General features: G+C 44.3%; 3 protein-coding genes across 6 annotated transcripts; 1 reads left to right on the top strand and 2 right to left on the bottom strand.

Moving 5' to 3' along the window:
• Nucleotides 1-6,380: 6,380 nt before the first annotated feature.
• Nucleotides 6,381-9,853, bottom strand: LOC139224728 (deoxycytidine kinase 2-like). 2 transcript variants are annotated; one of them, XM_070856027.1, is made up of 8 exons: nucleotides 9,694-9,853; nucleotides 8,957-9,075; nucleotides 8,388-8,471; nucleotides 8,187-8,296; nucleotides 7,971-8,118; nucleotides 7,730-7,845; nucleotides 6,956-7,055; nucleotides 6,381-6,864 (listed from the first exon to the last, which is right to left on the bottom strand). In XM_070856027.1, exons 1-8 carry the CDS (start codon nucleotides 9,794-9,796, stop codon nucleotides 6,838-6,840), a joined length of 807 nt encoding a protein of 268 aa, XP_070712128.1. In that variant the 5' UTR covers nucleotides 9,797-9,853; the 3' UTR covers nucleotides 6,381-6,837. The 2 variants fall into 2 exon arrangements, with proteins under 2 accessions (XP_070712128.1, XP_070712129.1); XM_070856028.1 differs by having other exon boundaries at nucleotides 8,187-8,263.
• A 129-nt stretch (nucleotides 9,854-9,982) lies between these two features.
• Nucleotides 9,983-11,311, top strand: pfdn1 (prefoldin subunit 1). Of its 3 annotated transcripts, none has more exons than XM_070856039.1 (4): nucleotides 9,983-10,121; nucleotides 10,699-10,865; nucleotides 10,967-11,051; nucleotides 11,132-11,311. In XM_070856039.1, exons 1-4 carry the CDS (start codon nucleotides 10,089-10,091, stop codon nucleotides 11,210-11,212), a joined length of 366 nt encoding a protein of 121 aa, XP_070712140.1. In that variant the 5' UTR covers nucleotides 9,983-10,088; the 3' UTR covers nucleotides 11,213-11,311. The 3 variants fall into 3 exon arrangements, with proteins under 3 accessions (XP_070712140.1, XP_070712139.1, XP_070712141.1); XM_070856038.1 differs by having other exon boundaries at nucleotides 11,129-11,311; XM_070856040.1 differs by having other exon boundaries at nucleotides 10,068-10,157; nucleotides 11,129-11,311.
• A 232-nt stretch (nucleotides 11,312-11,543) lies between these two features.
• Nucleotides 11,544-17,362, bottom strand: ttc1 (tetratricopeptide repeat domain 1). The gene is made up of 8 exons (XM_070856054.1): nucleotides 17,282-17,362; nucleotides 15,342-16,031; nucleotides 15,130-15,190; nucleotides 13,153-13,265; nucleotides 12,577-12,613; nucleotides 12,344-12,492; nucleotides 12,208-12,262; nucleotides 11,544-11,791 (listed from the first exon to the last, which is right to left on the bottom strand). The coding sequence occupies exons 2-8, from the start codon at nucleotides 16,020-16,022 to the stop codon at nucleotides 11,655-11,657; spliced, it is 1,233 nt and encodes a 410-aa protein (XP_070712155.1). The 5' UTR covers nucleotides 16,023-16,031; nucleotides 17,282-17,362; the 3' UTR covers nucleotides 11,544-11,654.
• Nucleotides 17,363-18,270: the final 908 nt, after the last annotated feature.

Below are 18,270 nucleotides of genomic sequence, written 5' to 3'. Positions count from 1 at the left end.
TACTGGGGGTTTGGGGATGAGTTCTGACCCGAACTAGGAATATCGTCGAGCAGTGGAAAGAGCACTTAGAAGTACTCCTGCACCCGACCAACACGTCCTCTGAGGAGGCCGCGAGTCTATGGGAGACTCACCCACATCCGTGGCAGAGGCACCAAGGGTGGATGAGACTCACCCTGAGGTGCCCACCTCAGAGTTTCATCTCTGCTGTTTCAATCAATCTTTATTTATACAGCAGCCAATTCATCTCAGACCGTTTCCATAAAGAACAGCTCAGATCAAACTCTTTCTGGGCTTTCTGTCAGGGTGGAGGTTGGACAGGGTGGGGGGGGCACAAGAAACAACAACCATAATAACAATAACTATAGTGCTGATAATATGACTGATACTGATCAATATGGTAACAGTGAAAAACATTACAATAGGTAATATGTGAATAATAATAACAGGACTAATATCAGTAAAAAGTGGCGGCGGCTGACGATCTGCAGCAGGAGAACCAGGACCAGGATCCACAGGAACCAGAGAACCACAGCAGGAGAACAAGGACCAGGATCCACAGGAACCAGAGAACCACAACAGGAGGACCAGGACCAGGATCCACAGGAACCAGAGAACCACAACAGGAGGACCAGGACCAGGATCCACATGAACCTGAGAACCACAGCAGGAGAACCAGGACCAGGATCCACAGGAACCAGAGAACCACAGCAGGAGAACCAGGACCAGGATCCACAGGAACCTGAGAGATGAGAAAAGCACAGAAAGGCTCCGGGGAAGATACCGAGTTAGTAACAGACATTAAAGAGACATGAAGCATCAGGATGGAGAGGAAGAGGAGGAGAGAGGAGCCCAGTGCATCATGGGAGTCCCCCGGCAGTCTGAGCGTTAATGTTTGCAGATGATGTGATCCTGTTGGCGTTGATCCTGTGGGCATCCTCAGACCGGGACCAGTGGCTCTGAATGATTTGCAGTTCACCGTCTGGTATGGATCCTCCTGGAGGTCTTCTGGGGACGAGACCCAGACCCTGAACCCTCTGGAGAGATGAAATATCTGATCTGGTTTGGAAACCAGTCTGGATCCTCCAGGAGGAGCTGGAGAGGAAGTGCTGAATCTTAAGTGTACGAAACTTTCACTACTTCTCCTTAACCTCCTCCAGGCCTTTCCAGGGCCCATCTTTAGGGTCCTGTGCCTCTTTGTGACTCGACCCATCAGTTTGTTTTTGTGGCCTCATTCCTCGCTGAGATCGACTCTGCTGGAGTCCATCAGACCAGGACCAATCAACAAACAGCTCAGCAGGACACACACACACACACGCACACACACACGATGAAGCAATGAACATGTATGCAAACACAGTGTGTGCCTCATACCAAAGAAACAACACAGAACAAACGATTTTATTGATTTAAAAATTAATTTATTGCTTCGGTTATCAGACGGTGTCCATAGCAACAGTCTGTTACACAGAAATAAGAGCACGTTGTGCTTGACCAATCAGAATCAAGTATTCGACAAAGCTGTGTGATAACTGTGCATCATTTCATTGTTATATAAAAATTGACATTTATTCAAAGACTTCAAATTCAAAGGAATTTATGAAGGCGTGTGTGTGTGTATGTGTGAGAGAGCAGGTGACTGATTTACCTGTTCCAGGTGACCCGGTCATGTGACCCTGAGAGGCTGCCTGTCACTCAGTAATCCTCGTATGTCCAGCCTGCAGGGAAAACTCATTTGTCCATTTGATGCCTAAGACAATAAAAACACAATTGACTGAAATAAAAACACTAAGAGTGAAACTTTGTTTTGTTTTCCAACCAGGAAAAAACCTTCAAACTCTGATTCCTTCACGTCAGCATTTTCTATTTGAGAATCTTCAGGTCAAATTTTTAGCTTTCAATGTTTTATTCTACTAACAAGACCAACATCCAAATTCAGCAAAAGCAGGACGAACTGTGGACGTTAAAGACAAAAAGATATTAAAGACAAAATGAAGATGTTAAAGACAAAACGAAGACGTTAAAGACAAAATGAGGACGTTAAAGAAGAATTGAGGACGTTGACAAAGACGTTAAAGACGAAAAGAAGACGTTAAAGATGAAATGAGGATGTTAAAGGCAAAATGAAGACCTTAAAGAAGAAATGAGGACGTTAAAGATGAAAAGAAGACGTTGAAGACGAAATGAGGACGTTAAAGAAGAAATGAGGACGTTAAAGATGAACTGAAGACCTTAAAGAAGAAATGAGGACGTTAAAGATGAAAAAGACCTTAAAGATGAAAAGAGGACGTTAAAGAAGAAATGAGGACGTTAAAGATGAAAAGAAGACGTTAAAGAAGAAATGAAGACATTAAAGATGAACTGAAGACCTTAAAGAAGAAATGAGGACGTTAAAGAAGAAATGAGGACGTTAAAAATGAAAAGAAGACGTTAAAGAAGAAATGAGGACGTTAAAGATGAAAAGAAGACGTCGAAGACGAAATGAGGACCTTAAAGAAGAAATGAGGACGTTAAAGACGAAATGAGGATGTTAAAGAAGAAATGAGGACGTTAAAGATGAAAAGAAGACGTTAAAGAAGAAATGAGGACGTTAAAAATGAAAAGAAGGCGTTAAAGAAGAAATGAGGACGTTAAAGATGAAAAGAAGACGTTAAAGATGAAAAGAAGACGCTAAAGAAGAAATGAGGATGTTAAAGATGAAAAGATGTTAAAGATGAAAAGAAGACGTTAAAGATGAAAAGAAGACGTTAAAGATGAAAAGAAGACGCTAAAGAAGAAATGAGGATGTTAAAGATGAAAAGAAGACGTTAAAGAAGAAAAGAGGACGTTAAAGATGAAAAGAAGACGTTAAAGAAGAAAAGAGGACGTTAAAGATGAAAGGAAGACGTTAAAGATGAAAAGAAGACTTTAAAGAAGAAATGAGGACATTAAAGATGAAAAAGACCTTAAAGATGAAAAGAAGACGTCGAAGACGAAATGAGGACCTTAAAGAAGAAATGAGGACGTTAAAGAAGAAATGAGGACGTTAAAGAAGAAATGAGGACGTTAAAGATGAAAAGAAGACGTTAAAGATGAAAAGAAGACGTTAAAGATGAAAAGAAGACGTTAAAGATGAAAAGAAGACGCTAAAGAAGAAATGAGGATGTTAAAGATGAAAAGAAGACGTTAAAGAAGAAAAGAGGACGTTAAAGATGAAAAGAAGACGTTAAAGATGAAAAGAAGACGTTAAAGAAGAAAAGAGGACGTTAAAGATGAAAAGAAGACGTTAAAGATGAAAAGAAGACGCTAAAGAAGAAATGAGGATGTTAAAGATGAAAAGAAGACGTTAAAGAAGAAAAGAGGACGTTAAAGATGAAAAGAAGACGTTAAAGAAGAAAAGAGGACGTTAAAGATGAAAAGAAGACGTTAAAGATGAAAAAGACCTTAAAGATGAAAAGAAGACGTCGAAGACGAAATGAGGACCTTAAAGAAGAAATGAGGACGTTAAAGACGAAATGAGGACGTTAAAGAAGAAATGAGGACGTTAAAGATGAAAAGAAGACGTTAAAGAAGAAATGAGGACGTTAAAGAAGAAATGAGGACCTTAAAGAAGAAATGAGGACGTTAAAGATGAAAAGAAGACGTTAAAGATGAACTGAAGACCTTAAAGATGAAAAGAAGACGTTAAAGAAGAAATGAGGACGTTAAAGATGAAAAGAAGACGTTAAAGATGAAAAAGACCTTAAAGAAGAAATGAGGACGTTAAAGAAGAAAAGAAGACGTTAAAGAAGAAAAGAAGACATTGACAAAAAGACGTTAAATGAAAAGACGTTAAAGAAGAAATGAGGACGTTAAAGACGAAATGAGGACGTTAAAGAAGAAATGAGGACGTTAAAGATGAAAAGAAGACGTTAAAGAAGAAATGAGGACCTTAAAGAAGAAATGAGGACGTTAAAGATGAAAAGAAGACGTTAAAGAAGAAATGAGGACGTTAAAGATGAAAAGAAGACGTTAAAGATGAAAAAGACCTTAAAGAAGAAATGAGGACGTTAAAGAAGAAAAGAAGACGTTAAAGATGAAAAGAAGACGTTAAAGAAGAAATGAGGACGTTAAAGATGAAAAGAAGACGTTAAAGAAGAAATGAGGACGTTAAAGAAGAAAAGAAGACGTTGACAAAAAGACGTTAAAGATGAAAAGAAGACGTTAAAGAAGAAATGAGGACGTTAAAGATGAAAAGAAAACGTTAAAGAAGAAATGAGGACGTTAAAGATGAAAAGAAGACGTTAAAGATGAACTGAAGACCTTAAAGATGAAAAGAAGACGTTAAAGATGAAAAGAGGATGTTAAAGAAATGAGGACGTTAAAGAAGAAATGAGGATGTTAAAGATGAAAAGACCTTAAAGAAGAAATGAGGACGTTAAAGATGAAAAGAAGACCTTAAAGAAGAAATGAGGACGTTAAAGAAGAAAAGAAGACGTTGACAAAAAGACGTTAAAGATGAAAAGAAGACGTTAAAGAAGAAATGAAGACGTTAAAGATGAAAAGAAGACGTTAAAGATGAACTGAAGACCTTAAAGATGAAAAGAAGACGTTAAAGATGAAAAGAGGATGTTAAAGAAATGAGGACGTTAAAGATGAAATGAGGACCTTAAAGAAGAAATGAGGACATTAAAGATGAAAAGAAGACGTTAAAGATGAACTGAAGACCTTAAAGATGAAAAGAAGACGTTAAAGATGAAAAGAGGATGTTAAAGAAATGAGGACGTTAAAGATGAAAAGAAGACGTTAAAGAAGAAATGAGGACGTTGACGAAAAGACGTTAAAGATGAAAAGAAGATGAGGATGTTAAAGACTAAACAAGGACGTTAAAGGCGAACCGAAGACGTTAAAGACGAATTGAGACATTAATCTTGCCAGAACACTACCTGTCAGTCAGGTTGTTTTACCTGTGTGATGTCATCATTGTGGGCGTGACTGAGAACCAAAAAACTCTGATTGAAGTCATATTTCAAAATAAGAGCACAGGATGTCATATTCAGGTGAACATTTATATTCAGTGATAGGGTTAGGGTAACCCTCTGAGCAGAGAAACACGTGTAACGTGTGTAACGTGTTGAACATTAACAGAACAAAGTTAAACTCCACAATCATTGTCAGTCGCAGTTACCTTAGCATTTTAGCACTTCGTCCACTGTGACCCGTCGTCAGTCTGCAGACTCGTCACCGATTAACTAACGGCACCCTCAGAGCTCGACCATGACGACCACAGAAAACACACAAGTCAATGCAACAGAAATGAGCAGCTGCAGATGCCGTCCAGCCTGAACCAGCTTCATTCGGCAGCTACATCTCTGCAGACCCCTCACACCCCGCACAGACACTCTTCAAACTCCTCCCGTCTGGTAGGCGCTACAGAGCACTGTACGCCAAAACCAGACACAGAGACAGTTTCTTCCCCCAGGCCGTCACCCTGATGAACTCGCACCAGCCTCAGAGTCTCAGGATCCACTGTAAATAGTCCCCCCCCCTGCACATTTGCAACTTTTGCACTACTTTCTTGCACTGCAATTCTGCACTACACCTCCCTCCATTGTATATACCGTTGTTAGAGTTCTATATTGTTTATATTGTCCTGTTCTTTCCTTCTACTGTACATAGAGAGTCAAGTTTCACCAAGTCAAATTCCTTGTTTGCCTGGTCAAACTTGGTCAATAAAATTGATTTGATTTGATTTGATTCATCTGACTGACACATGACGTTAAGCTAAGCTAGCTTCATGGAGCCAAACGATAGCTGGCAGAGCACAAAGACATGAATAATATGGCTCATTTGTGTTAGTAATCAGTTAACTAGTGATCACAGCTCACTAACAGCTCTCAGGGTGCCTCCCTGATTGGCACCCAGCGTGACATCACAGCACATATTTACAATAAAGTGCCTCAGTCAACTATTTATTTGGCCAAACTTCAACGCTGTGACATTTCATCATTTAATAAAATGTTCCAAAAACAGATGTGATCTTGCAGCAGTACTGAACTCCACAGAACAAACATTGATTGTCATAAAGATTCACTGATTCAAGTCTGAAGTCACGTTAACAGTGTTAATGTTAACAGTGTCGCTGCCACCTGCTGGTCATTATTCAGAAAAACTTCCACATTTCTAGATTTTAAATCTGCAATTGTTTCAGAGTTTATTGATTTCATTTCCCTACTGATAAAAGTGTACCTGTACATTCATACCCTGAAACTGTCGTCTCCCAGCGCTGTAACACCGTGTGTGTGTGTGTGTGTGTGTGAGAGAGACAGTACACTGTGGGTTTAATGTCTCACTGACAAGTTGGAAAATTAAGAGCATCCAAGTCTTAACCAAAACTAAATCTGCCAGAAAAAAGCTTCAAAATCTTGTAAAAGCAGATAAACATTTCAGACAGTCAGTCTGAGTTTCTTTATTCAAATAGATTTACAGTGAAAAACATCCGTATTTGTCCTTGAAGGCACCGTGGTGTGTCAGGACAAACAAGCAAGTTTTTACCTACAAGATTCAGACTGAAAGATAAATATTAAAGTAATTCAAGTACACACACACACACGATGCCTTCACTGACCTTCTACTTGGGCTGCTGCAGATAGCATGTTAATATCTACAAATATCTACAAAAATATAAAACGATAAAAATATACATGAGGTCAAGATAAAAAGATAAGTGTGAGTTTTTTCACTGGAGTTCTGCTTTAAAACTCTAGCGATCCTGATCCACGAGTCCCGTGAACACAAAGACACATTTACAGAGCGAGACTGGATCGTCCAATCAGACGAGCCTGCTGCTCGCAGCGGTAGCTGTGATTGGTGGACCAAGCTCTACAGCGAAGTGAGAAACTCTCTGACCTGCAGGAGGAAACAGACCTCAGGTCAGATCGGAAGTGCTACACAGTACTACGAAGCAGAGTAAAGCAAATTATTGATCAGTTGAAGAAACCTGGTCGATGATCGCTTCCTGTTTGATTCGATCCTTCTTGAAGTCGTCGTCAACGTCCAGAATGAGAACAGGAAGATGGTTCAGATACTCAAAGTCCAACCTGTACAAACACACACACGGAGCTGAGGTTAAGGTCTGTTTTCTTCAGTCTGACCCTGAATGCACCACTAAACATCAGATAGTTTAACGTCAAAGATCTGCTGAGACAGAGCACTCACACCTTCATCATCCTCATCTTCATTCTCACAGACACACTGAAACTGCTCCTTTAGTCCTGTCCACACACTATTCTTCATCATGCAGCATCCCCGTGCTTTGAGCGCGCCCAGTGGCGACACCTGAGGCTCCCAGTGGCGACACCTGAGGCGCTCAGTGGCGACACCTGAGGCTCCCAGTGGCGACACCTGAGGCGCTCAGTGGCGACACCTGAGGCTCCCAGTGGCGACACCTGAGGCGCCCAGTAGCGACACCTGAGGCGCCCAGTGGCCCAGTGGCGACACCTGAGGCTCCCAGTGGTGACACCTGAGGCTCCCAGTGGCCCAGTAGTGACACCTGAGGCGCCCAGTGGCCCAGTGGTGACACCTGAGGCTCCCAGTGGTGACACCTGAGGCTCCCAGTGGCCCAGTGGTGACACCTGAGGCGCCCAGTGGCCCAGTGGTGACACCAGAGGCTCCCAGTGGCCCAGTGGTGACACCAGAGGCTCCCAGTGGCCCAGTGGTGACACCAGAGGCTCCCAGTGGCCCAGTGGTGACACCAGAGGCTCCCAGTGGTTACCTGAGGCTCCTGTGCACCAGCCAGGCTTCGTGTTTGAAGTGCAGCTGCTCCAGATACTCCAGAGGAATCCCCTCCTCCTCCTCCCGACCCCGGTGGAGCAGACGCTGCATGCAGCGCTGAGAAATACACAGAAACTCACAGAGCCTGAAGGCAGCACAGAACAATACAGCAACACTGATACCAGCAGTAGCAGTAGCAGTACCAGCAGTTGTACTACTAGTACTACTAGCAGTACAGTTACCTGTGGCTGGGCCCTCAGGTAGATGATGGCATCCAGGGCGATGTCGGGTTCAAACTGATTCAGTAACCAGGTGTGCCAGTCCTGATAAACGGCCCATTCCGTCTCTGTCAGGTCACTGCACTCAAACAGGTTCGACGCAAACACGTACCTGTTGGAACGACACACAGGTAAGGCCCTGCTCACACTGCCTCAGGTGGGGGTGTGTGATTGAGTTACCTGTCGGAGTAGACGGAGCGTTCGTAGAACTGAACAGGTTTTTCTGCCTGCTGAAGTTTGACTGACGGAGCCTGAAGCTGAGAACGAACCCGGCTGAGACACGCATAACTCTACAGACAGACAGGTAGAGAGAGACAGACAGGTGAATGGTTCGTGTGATGTAAGCAGTTCCACCTGAGTGGGCGGAGTCAGCTGCATTACCTGGAAGGTGTAGGACCAGCGGCTCGGTTTGGTGTACAGCATCTGCAGCAGGTTACCGCCACTCTTCTGGGAGGAGCTCAGCTCCTACACACCCACACACAGAATATATGATGCAATGCCTGCCCATCCCACTTTTACACACGGATAAATATTTTTGTACTATCAAATTAAAACTATCATATCGCCGGTTTTACATGGTCTATCAACGTCAAACAAAAAATGGGAGACAGTTTTCGATTGAAGTTGACTGCAGCAGGTGACCTAGTTTTTTGTTACGGTGTTTTGAAAACATCACGTGATCTGATCACACCGGCGTGATCAGGGACCTCTAAGGGTTAATCCATACCTGTAATTCTGCCAATTGGCTGATAATAAAAAACAATATAGTGAAGTTTGCATGAGCGGTGCCCGCTGTGCCGAGTGTGTGCACAGTGACTGTTTTGCAGTATTTTCGCTCGAAATGCACATCCCTACTCCGCAGCAGTCGTCGGCCTAAACCTTTAATGCAGAAACGGCAACGCTTTTATTGTGAAAGGACAGTATGTTGTGTTCAGGTGCTGCATTTTCACCTGGTAAACGTTGTCACTGTCGTTCTGGACGTTGCACCATTTCCCAATGGGTTCAGGAATCACCTCCCAGTCCTCTGACGCCCCCTGAAGGAGACCCACAAAGGTGGACTTACCCGCAGCTGAGAGACAGACGGACAGATGATGAGTTCACGGTCATCAGAGACTTTAAAAGTTTCCAGCAGAGTGGATGACAGACCAAACCTCGTAGACAAAACCATGAAAATAAGCTGCTGTCACTGTAACCCACACTTCGTACAAAAGACGTCAACAGTTTGACACGAAATACTCAAATAGATAAACAGAGTCAACAGTGCAGTTAGTCGTTCTTACACTTGAACGCACCATTCATTAATGCAGTACTGTTATTTCTGATATTTTATTAAGCGCTCGGTACTCATGTTACTAAAGTAACGGTGTGTAGGACTGAGTATTTGTACATCCAGATACTACTCCAACTCTGAATACTTTACCCAGACGACCGGACCGGAAGTAAGCTCTGCACAGGTTATTGATTATTGGTGATTGATCTGTCTATGATCGCGGTGTTCTTCTGACCGCTTTCTTTTGGCGCCAATGTTGTCGTTGAAGGCGGGACAGACTTCAACTCATACGGCTCCAAACTACAAATCCCCAATTCACCGGAAGAACCGACTCTATAACGGGTTTAGTCAGTCAGCCAGCCGCCGGTCAGTTACTAAACTCAGCGGTGACCGAATCGCTGCGGCGTCACGACTCACCGATGTTTCCCTCGATGGAGATCTTCTTCTCTCTGCGGGACGAGCTGCCGCCCCGCGGCGGACCGGCGGGAAGATTGCGCGCTCTCTTCGGGGGAGTTGCCATGTTTGAAACGGTCTCCTCACGGTGGTCGGTCGGTCGGTCGGTCGGTCGGTCTGCCCGTTTGTGTGTTCTCCAACTGATTGAGCGCGCGCTGCTTCTTCAATTAAATCCCGCGCCTGGATAGAGGTCCATTTCCGGGGGCGGGACTTCTTCTTCTTCTTCTTCTTCGGCCCATTCTGGTGGCGGTAATGAATGCTTTTTAAACGACAGATGACGCCCGCCATTCATTTCGACGAAGAAGAAGTAGAAGCTCGTCGCGCATGCGCAGTGTGGATCTGGGTCCTCGTTAGTGAAGATGGCTGCGCCCATAGACCTAGAGCTGAAGAAGGTAACGGAGTGCTTCACAGTGATCTGGTGTTAGCCGGTCAGTCCTGTCTGTCACGCGCTTTCTCTGTTTAACGATGAGTCAGCAGTTTGATCACCAGCCGTTAGCAACATTGTTAGCGACACTGTAGCTACCACCGGAGCTAACTGTTAGCATGAGGGGCTAACGCTGATCTCTCTCACACAGTGTTGTGGAGATGTATTAGTTGTAGCACGTGCTGACTCGTTGGTTACTTTGTTGTTGTCACTATGCAGGTGTTGTATCACGTGACCAACAGGAAGCTTTTCAGGTAGCTGTAAAAGTGACCGAGGATCCGGATCTGTGGGTCCAGACTGACTCACCTGAGGATCAAAGCTGTCAGTTGTCATAGTAACACAGCGCAGTTTCCAGGAGTCAGAGTGAGGCCTCCTGTAGGCTGTTCAGGTGTTTTCAGTCAGAGTGAGACGTCCTGTAGGCTGTTCAGGTGTTTTCAGTCAGAGTGAGGCCTCCTGTAGGCTGTTCAGGTGTTTTCAGTCAGAGTGAGGCCTCCTGTAGGCTGTTCAGGTGTTTTCAGTCAGAGTGAGACCTCCTGTCTCCACAGGCCTTCTCAGAGCTGCAGGTGAAGATGATCGACACGCAACAGAAGGTGAAGCTCGCCGACCTGCAGATCGATCAGCTGACTCGGGTTCAGAAACACGCCAAGCTGACTCATGCCGAGATCACCAGTCTGCCCGACAACACGCGACTCTACGAGGGCGTCGGCCGCATGTGAGTCTCCATGGCAACTGGGATTTGGGTTCACCTTAAAGCATGACACCATAATGACATCACACAGGATCAGAAACAGGAAGTGTGTGTGTGTGTTTCAGGTTCATCCTTCAGTCAAAGGAGGAGATAAACAATCAGCTGACGGACAAACAGAGAACAGCTGATGAGAAGATCAAAGAGCTGGAGGTACAAACACACACACAGAAATACATGCTGAAGTGTGTGTGTGTCTGTGGCTAACTGGACTGTGTTGTGATTTCCAGCAGAAGAAGGTGTACCTTGAACGCAGCGTGAAAGAAGCTGAAGACAACATCAGAGAGATGCTGCTGACAAGAAGAGCCCAGTGAACAATAAGTGATCAGTCAGCTGCTATCACTGGAAAATAATCAATAACAGATGTATTCATGTCAGTAACTGTTAGTTCATATTAAAATGTTGAACCTTCAGCCTGTGTCCTTTTTGCTAATGTAAAGTGCACTACAAATAAAATGCATTATTAAACTGGTGTTCAGCATTTAAAGGGCCAGTCCATGGAGTTTGAAGAGAAGCTGTAAATATATGGCCTGTCCCTTTAATGTTAATGATGTCACCATTTTTCCAGTGATCTGATTGGTCCACTGAAGTAAATCTGCAGCATCAGTTACCATGGATACCAGAGTTAAAGAGACAGCAACAGCATGAACACATAGATCAGCTTTTATTTTCTTCTCAGAACACACGCTACCATTGAACTATTGAATTGCCGTTGCCGTGACGCCGCTGCCGCGGCCCGTCGGTAGCATCGTGGTGTCATCTGTTGTTGTTGTTGGGGTTCTGGATGAAGTTGATGGAGTAGGAGCCGGTGGTGGCATCCTGGTTCACCTGGAAGTTGTTAGTAGAAAGTCCGAAAGGTCTCAGGACCATATTCCCCAGGTCCTTCAGCTTACCTGGAGAGAAGGGGGCAATCAATAATCATTAGATCAATAATAAAAGCATGAAATCAAACCACTTATTCACACTCACACGCTTATTGATTAGTTAAAGCTGCAGTAGCTGACATTTCCTTTAATAAATTGTGCATCTTCCTTCATGTTGTTGGTCTGAATCAAACAGCCAATCAGTGGACTAGTCTGAACCGAGGCCGCCGACGGCGAGCCACAGAAACGTGTTCATATCCACACGGACAGAGACGGGGCGTGTTAATGCACCCGCCGTAGACAGAGGAGGAGGAAGGTGTAACAAGTGTCCTGGAGCCGCTAAGTGGTCCAACGATCAGCCAGTGTGATACAAGTTATGTGAAGACTACTGCAGCTTTAAGGAGCTGAAAGACGAACTGCGTGGTGTGTTCAGGTGCAGCACATACTCAACATCTCCTCCTTCAACTTCTCATTCCTTTCCTGAATCTGCTGAGGCAGCCTCTGAGAGACAGACAGGTAGAGAGTTTAATGACCCTAGCTGAAGAACACTAACAGGTGCATTCCAGCAGTCAGTGAACTCACCATGCAGGCCTGTCTGGCACTGGTCTGGGTCGGGTCCAGGTCTACAACCTTCTTGTAGTCCTCCAGAGCCTCGTCCAGTTTCTCCGTCTGCTCGTAAAGCTCCGCCCTCCTCAGCAATGCCCGCACATAGTCTGGATTCAGGTCTATCGCTATGACAACAAGACAACCAATCACTGCACCAATCAATCAATCAATCAATGGCTCTACAGATACAGAATGATGTCATCACTCACCTCTGGTGCAGTCTGAGATCGCCTGATCCTTCAGGTCCTGACAGACAGACACAGATAGAATGCTGTTAGCCTCTGTGTTAGCATGCTGTTAGCCTCTGTGTTAGCATGCTGTTAGCCACTGTGTTAGCATGCTGTTAGCCTCAATTTTAGCATGCTGTTAGCCACTGTGTTAGCATGCTGTTAGCCTCAGTTTTAGCATGCTGTTAGCCACTGTGTTAGCATGCTGTTAGCCTCAGTTTTAGCATGCTGTTAGCCTCTGTGTTAGCATGCTGTTAGCCTCTGTGTCAGCATGCTGTTAGCCTCAGTTTTAGCATGCTGTTAGCCTCTGTGTTAGCATGCTGTTAGCCTCTGTGTTAGCATGCTGTTAGCCTTAGTTTTAGCATGCTGTTAGCCTCAGTTTTAGCATGCTGTTAGCCTCAGTTTTAGCATGCTGTTAGCCTCAGTCTTAGCATGCTGTTAGCCTCAGTTTTAGCATGCTGTTAGCCTCAGTCTTAGCATGCTGTTGTTAACGTGTTGGCAGCATGTTGGCATGTTGTTAGCATGCAGTCAGTGTGCTGTTGGTGTGTTGTATGTTACCAGGTGCAGTCTTGCAGCAGCTCTGTTGGAGAACAGCACAGCTCGCTCTCTGCTGAAACAAACCGGACACAAAACCAACGCTGCGTAGTAGCTCTGCTCCGCCTCTGACCAGCCTGCAGGAAGATGTGTTTATACTGGTCATACTGGTTTATACTGGTTTATATTGGTCATACTGGTTTATACTGGTCTATACTGGTCATACTGGTTTATATTGGTCATACTGGTTTATTCTGGTTTATATTGGTCATACTGATTTATACTGGTCATACTGGTTTACACTGGTTTATTCTGGTCATACTGGTTTATATTGGTCATACTGGTTTATTCTGGTCATACTGGTTTATATTGGTCATACTGGTTTACACTGGTTTATTCTGGTCATACTGGTTTATATTGGTCATACTGGTTTATACTGGTCATATTGGTCATACTGGTTTATTCTGGTCATACTGGTTTACACTGGTTTATTCTGGTCATACTGGTTTATATTGGTCATACTGGTTTATACTGGTCATACTGGTTTATATTGGTCATACTGGTTTATTCTGGTCATACTGGTTTATATTGGTCATACTGGTTTACACTGGTTTATTCTGGTCATACTGGTTTATATTGGTCATACTGGTTTATTCTGGTTTATATTGGTCATACTGGTTTATACTGGTCATACTGGTTTATACTGGTTTATATTGGTCATACTGGTTTACACTGGTTTATTCTGGTCATACTGGTTTATATTGGTCATACTGGTTTATATTGGTCATACTGGTTTATACTGGTCATACTGGTTTATATTGGTCACACTGGTTTATTCTGGTCACACTGGTTTATATTGGTCATACTGGTTTATACTGGTCACACTGGTTTATATTGGTTTATATTGGTTACACTGGTTTATTCTGGTCATACTGGTTTATTCTGGTCATACTGGTTTATATTGGTCATACTGGTTTATACTGGTCATACTGGTTTATATTGGTCACACTGGTTTATTCTGGTCACACTGGTTTATATTGGTCATACTGGTTTATACTGGTCACACTGGTTTATACTGGTTTATATTGGTTTATATTGGTTACACTGGTTTATTCTGGTCATACTGGTTTATTTTGGTCATACTGGTTTATATTGGTTTATAGTGGTCATACTGGTTTATACTGGTTTATATTGGTCACACTGGTTTATTCTGGTCATACTGGTTTATATTGGTCATACTGGTTTACACTGGTTTATTCTGGTCATACTGGTTTATATTGGTCATACTGGTTTATTCTGGTTTATATTGGTCATACTGGTTTATACTGGTCATACTGGTTTATATTGGTCACACTGGTTTATTCTGGTCACACTGGTTTATATTGGTCATACTGGTTTATACTGGTCACACTGGTTTATACTGGTTTATATTGGTTTATATTGGTTACACTGGTTTATTCTGGTCATACTGGTTTATTCTGGTCATACTGGTTTATATTGGTCATACTGGTTTATTCTGGTTTATTCTGGTCATACTGGTTTATATTGGTCACACTGGTTTATTCTGGTCACACTGGTTTATATTGGTCATACTGGTTTATACTGGTCACACTGGTTTATATTGGTTTATATTGGTTACACTGGTTTATTCTGGTCATACTGGTTTATTTTGGTCATACTGGTTTATATTGGTTTATAGTGGTCAAACTGGTTTATAGTGGTCATACTGGTTCACACTGGTTTATTCTGGTCATACTGGTTTATACTGGTTTATAGTGGTCATACTGGTTTATAGTGGTCATACTGGTTTATACTGGTTTATTCTGGTCATACTGGTTTATAATGGTCATACTGGTTTATTCTAGTCATACAGGTTTACACTGGTTTATTCTAGTCATACTGGTTTACACTGGTTTATTCTGGTCGTACTGGTTTATACTAGTTTATTCTGGTCGTACTGGTTTATACAGTTTTATACTGGTTGATAAACATGTCACCCACCTCCAGCTTTAAACTGACTGTTGCCTTTTTCCTTCAGAGTTAAACTTTGCTGCCGTCGACTCTGAAAAAGAAACAAACGGCAGCTTTACTGAACTCTGATTTACAGCCTAAACGCCTCGTTCTACATCTGCCCGAGACCATGATGCCACGACAAAGATGGCACTCATAGGATGTCGCTCTCGTTCCTACAGTTATAGGTGACCAGGTGTTACCTCCTTCTCCTCTTCTGTCAGCTCCTTCTCCACCTCCCTCAGGTAGTCATCGTCAAATTCCACGTCCTGGCTGATCTCCTCCTTCAGCTCTGATTCTGGATCCTTCTGCAGCCCGTCGTCCAGCAGCCTGTCGCCCTGCTCCTCCTGCAGCCTGTCACCCTGAAGCCTGTCGCCATGCTCCTCCAGCAGCCTGTCGCCCTGCTCCTCCTGCAGCCTGTCACCCTGAAGCCTGTCGCCATGCTCCTCCTGCAGCCTGTCGTCCTGCAGCCTGTCACCCTGAAGCCTGTCGCCATGCTCCTCCTGCAGCCTGTCGTCCTGCAGTCTGTCACCCTGAAGCCTGTCGCCATGCTCCTCCTGCAGCCTGTCGTCCTGCAGTCTGTCACCCTGAAGCCTGTCGCCATGCTCCTCCTGCAGCCTGTCGTCCTGCAGTCTGTCACCCTGAAGCCTGTCGCCATGCTCCTCCTGCAGCCTGTCGTCCTGCACCTCTCCTCTGTCAGTCAGTCTGTCAGTGTTAATGTGAATGTCCTCTGTGCCTCTTTCACCGCGTGGGGTCTCCTCCTGTTCCAGCAGACCCCCCCCTCTACAGGCTGCAGGCTCCAGAGTCTCCTGGCAGTCGTAGAAGTCTTCCTCCTTCTCCTCTTCCTGCTGCTGCTCTCTGGGTTTTCCACCTCGGCTGCTCATCCTGAAGCTCTGTGACATAAACATAACATCAAGTTCAGTTCAAGTCCACACAAGGTCCCCCACACTGTACTGTTGGTGGTACTAGTGCTGTTAATGGGACTAGTAGCTAGTGGGACTAGTGATGTTAGTGGGACTAGTAGTTAGAGGTACTAGTGCTGTTAGTGGGACTAGTGATGTTAGTGGGACTAGTAGTTAGTGGGACTAGTGATGTTAGAGGTGCTAGTGCTGTTAGTGGGACTAGTAGCTAGTGGGACTAGTGATGTTAGAGGTGCTAGTGCTGTTAGTGGGACTAGTAACTAGTGGGACTAGTAGTTAGTGGGACTAGTAGCTAGTGGGACTAGTGATGTTAGAGGTGCTAGTGCTGTTAGTGGGACTAGTAGCTAGTGGGACTAGTAGTTAGTGGGACTAGTAGCTAGTGGGACTAGTAGCTAGTGGGACTAGTGATGTTAGAGGTGCTAGTGCTGTTAGTGGGACTAGTGATGTTAGAGGTACTAGTGCTGTTAGTGGGACTAGTGATGTTAGTGGGACTAGTAGTTAGTGGGACTAGTGATGTTAGAGGTACTAGTGCTGTTAGTGGGACTAGTGATGTTAGTGGGACTAGTAGTTAGTGGGACTAGTGATGTTAGAGGTGCTAGTGCTGTTAGTGGGACTAGTAGTTAGTGGGACTAGTAGTTAGTGGGACTAGTAGCTAGTGGGACTAGTAGCTAGTGGGACTAGTGATGTTAGAGGTGCTAGTGCTGTTAGTGGGACTAGTAACTAGTGGGACTAGTAGTTAGTGGGACTAGTAGCTAGTGGGACTAGTGATGTTAGAGGTGCTAGTGCTGTTAGTGGGACTAGTAGTTAGTGGGACTAGTAGCTAGTGGGACTAGTAGCTAGTGGGACTAGTACTTTCTGATTATAATCTCACAGTTCTTTCGCTCCTTGCGTGCAGTTTTTGCCTGTTTTACATCCTGTGTATCAACTCTTGAACGTTCCAGTTCAGCTCTTAAATCAGTAGATTTCCATTGGGGGTTCTGAACTGAGAGTTTAATAGAGGTCATAAGAGAAACCCCACACAGCAACAGTTTGAGCTGTTCCTTCAGAAGCACGTTTTAACCCTACGTGACTGTGCTAACACACAGCTAACGGCTAACTAACAGCTCCGGACAGTCGTCGTGATGTCAGCCGTCTGATACGTAACAGGCCGGTGTGACGCCATCAGTCGCTTTACTGAATGCTAAAATAATAAAAACATTAAATCAGCTGATTTGCTTTCCTACCTTCTAGCAGCGGTTAGCCTGCAGAGGATTCACTCCGGGGTCACTTCCGGGACACTGACGCGCTTCTTCTTCTTCTTCTTCGGCTCGCTGTATTCGACTCTATTCGACTCTCTCCGGCTCTCCCCGGGCATGTCCGGCTCTCACCGGCTCTCTCCGGTTCTCTCCGGGCCTGTCCGGCTCTCTTCGGCTCTCTCCGGGCCTGTTCGCTGTCACGGTAATATTCCCGTGCAAATGACGAATTAAACACTCCAGTGACTTTGCTTTTCTATCACAATAATTTGTAGATGTCTTCAGAGACATGAACGTTACAGAGAAACTGCTGATACACGGAGTTAGTTTAGACAATAGGCATTGGGTGACTGTCTGTTCAACACTGTTTGTATCAAGTGTCGTTCCTGATCTGATGTCTACCTCCATCCAGCCTGTAAAGCCGCGTTTCCACCAGCACGACTTGGCCCTACTCGACTCGGCACGGCACGGTACGGTTGTGTTTCCATTACACCAGGTGTTTGTGATTAAAGGCCACAGCACACACAAGTGGGGGTTTGTATAGGGACAGTCAGGGACAGAGAACATTAGACCTCCTCACTATGAATATACACACTCTATCACCTGTCCATCACTACCAGCATCAATCAATCAATCAATCAATCTTTATTTATATAGCGCCAATTCACAACAGCATCATCTCAAGACACTTTCCATAAAGAGCAGGTCAGACCAAACTCTTTAATTAGAGAGAGACCAAAGATTCAGGAATTCAACATGAAGGATTCAAGAATCCCCACAGATCAGCTCAGAGATTAGATTAGATTAGATTAGATTAGATTAGATTAGGACCCAGTGGAGGAAGAACTCCCCTTTAACAGGAAGAAACCTGGAACAGAACCAGGATCAGAGGGGGGGCTTCTGTAGGGGTCCATGTTGGGTGGAGGGGAGAGAGAGAGAGAGAGAGAGAGAGAGAGAGACAGACAGACAGAGAGAGAGAG

This window comes from Pempheris klunzingeri, unplaced genomic scaffold (genome assembly GCF_042242105.1).
Source record: "Pempheris klunzingeri isolate RE-2024b unplaced genomic scaffold, fPemKlu1.hap1 Scaffold_50, whole genome shotgun sequence".
Classification (NCBI taxonomy): Eukaryota; Metazoa; Chordata; class Actinopteri; order Acropomatiformes; family Pempheridae; genus Pempheris; species Pempheris klunzingeri.
The sequence above is the reverse complement of the archived record's forward strand: the minus strand, read 5'-3'. Positions and strand labels throughout refer to the sequence as shown.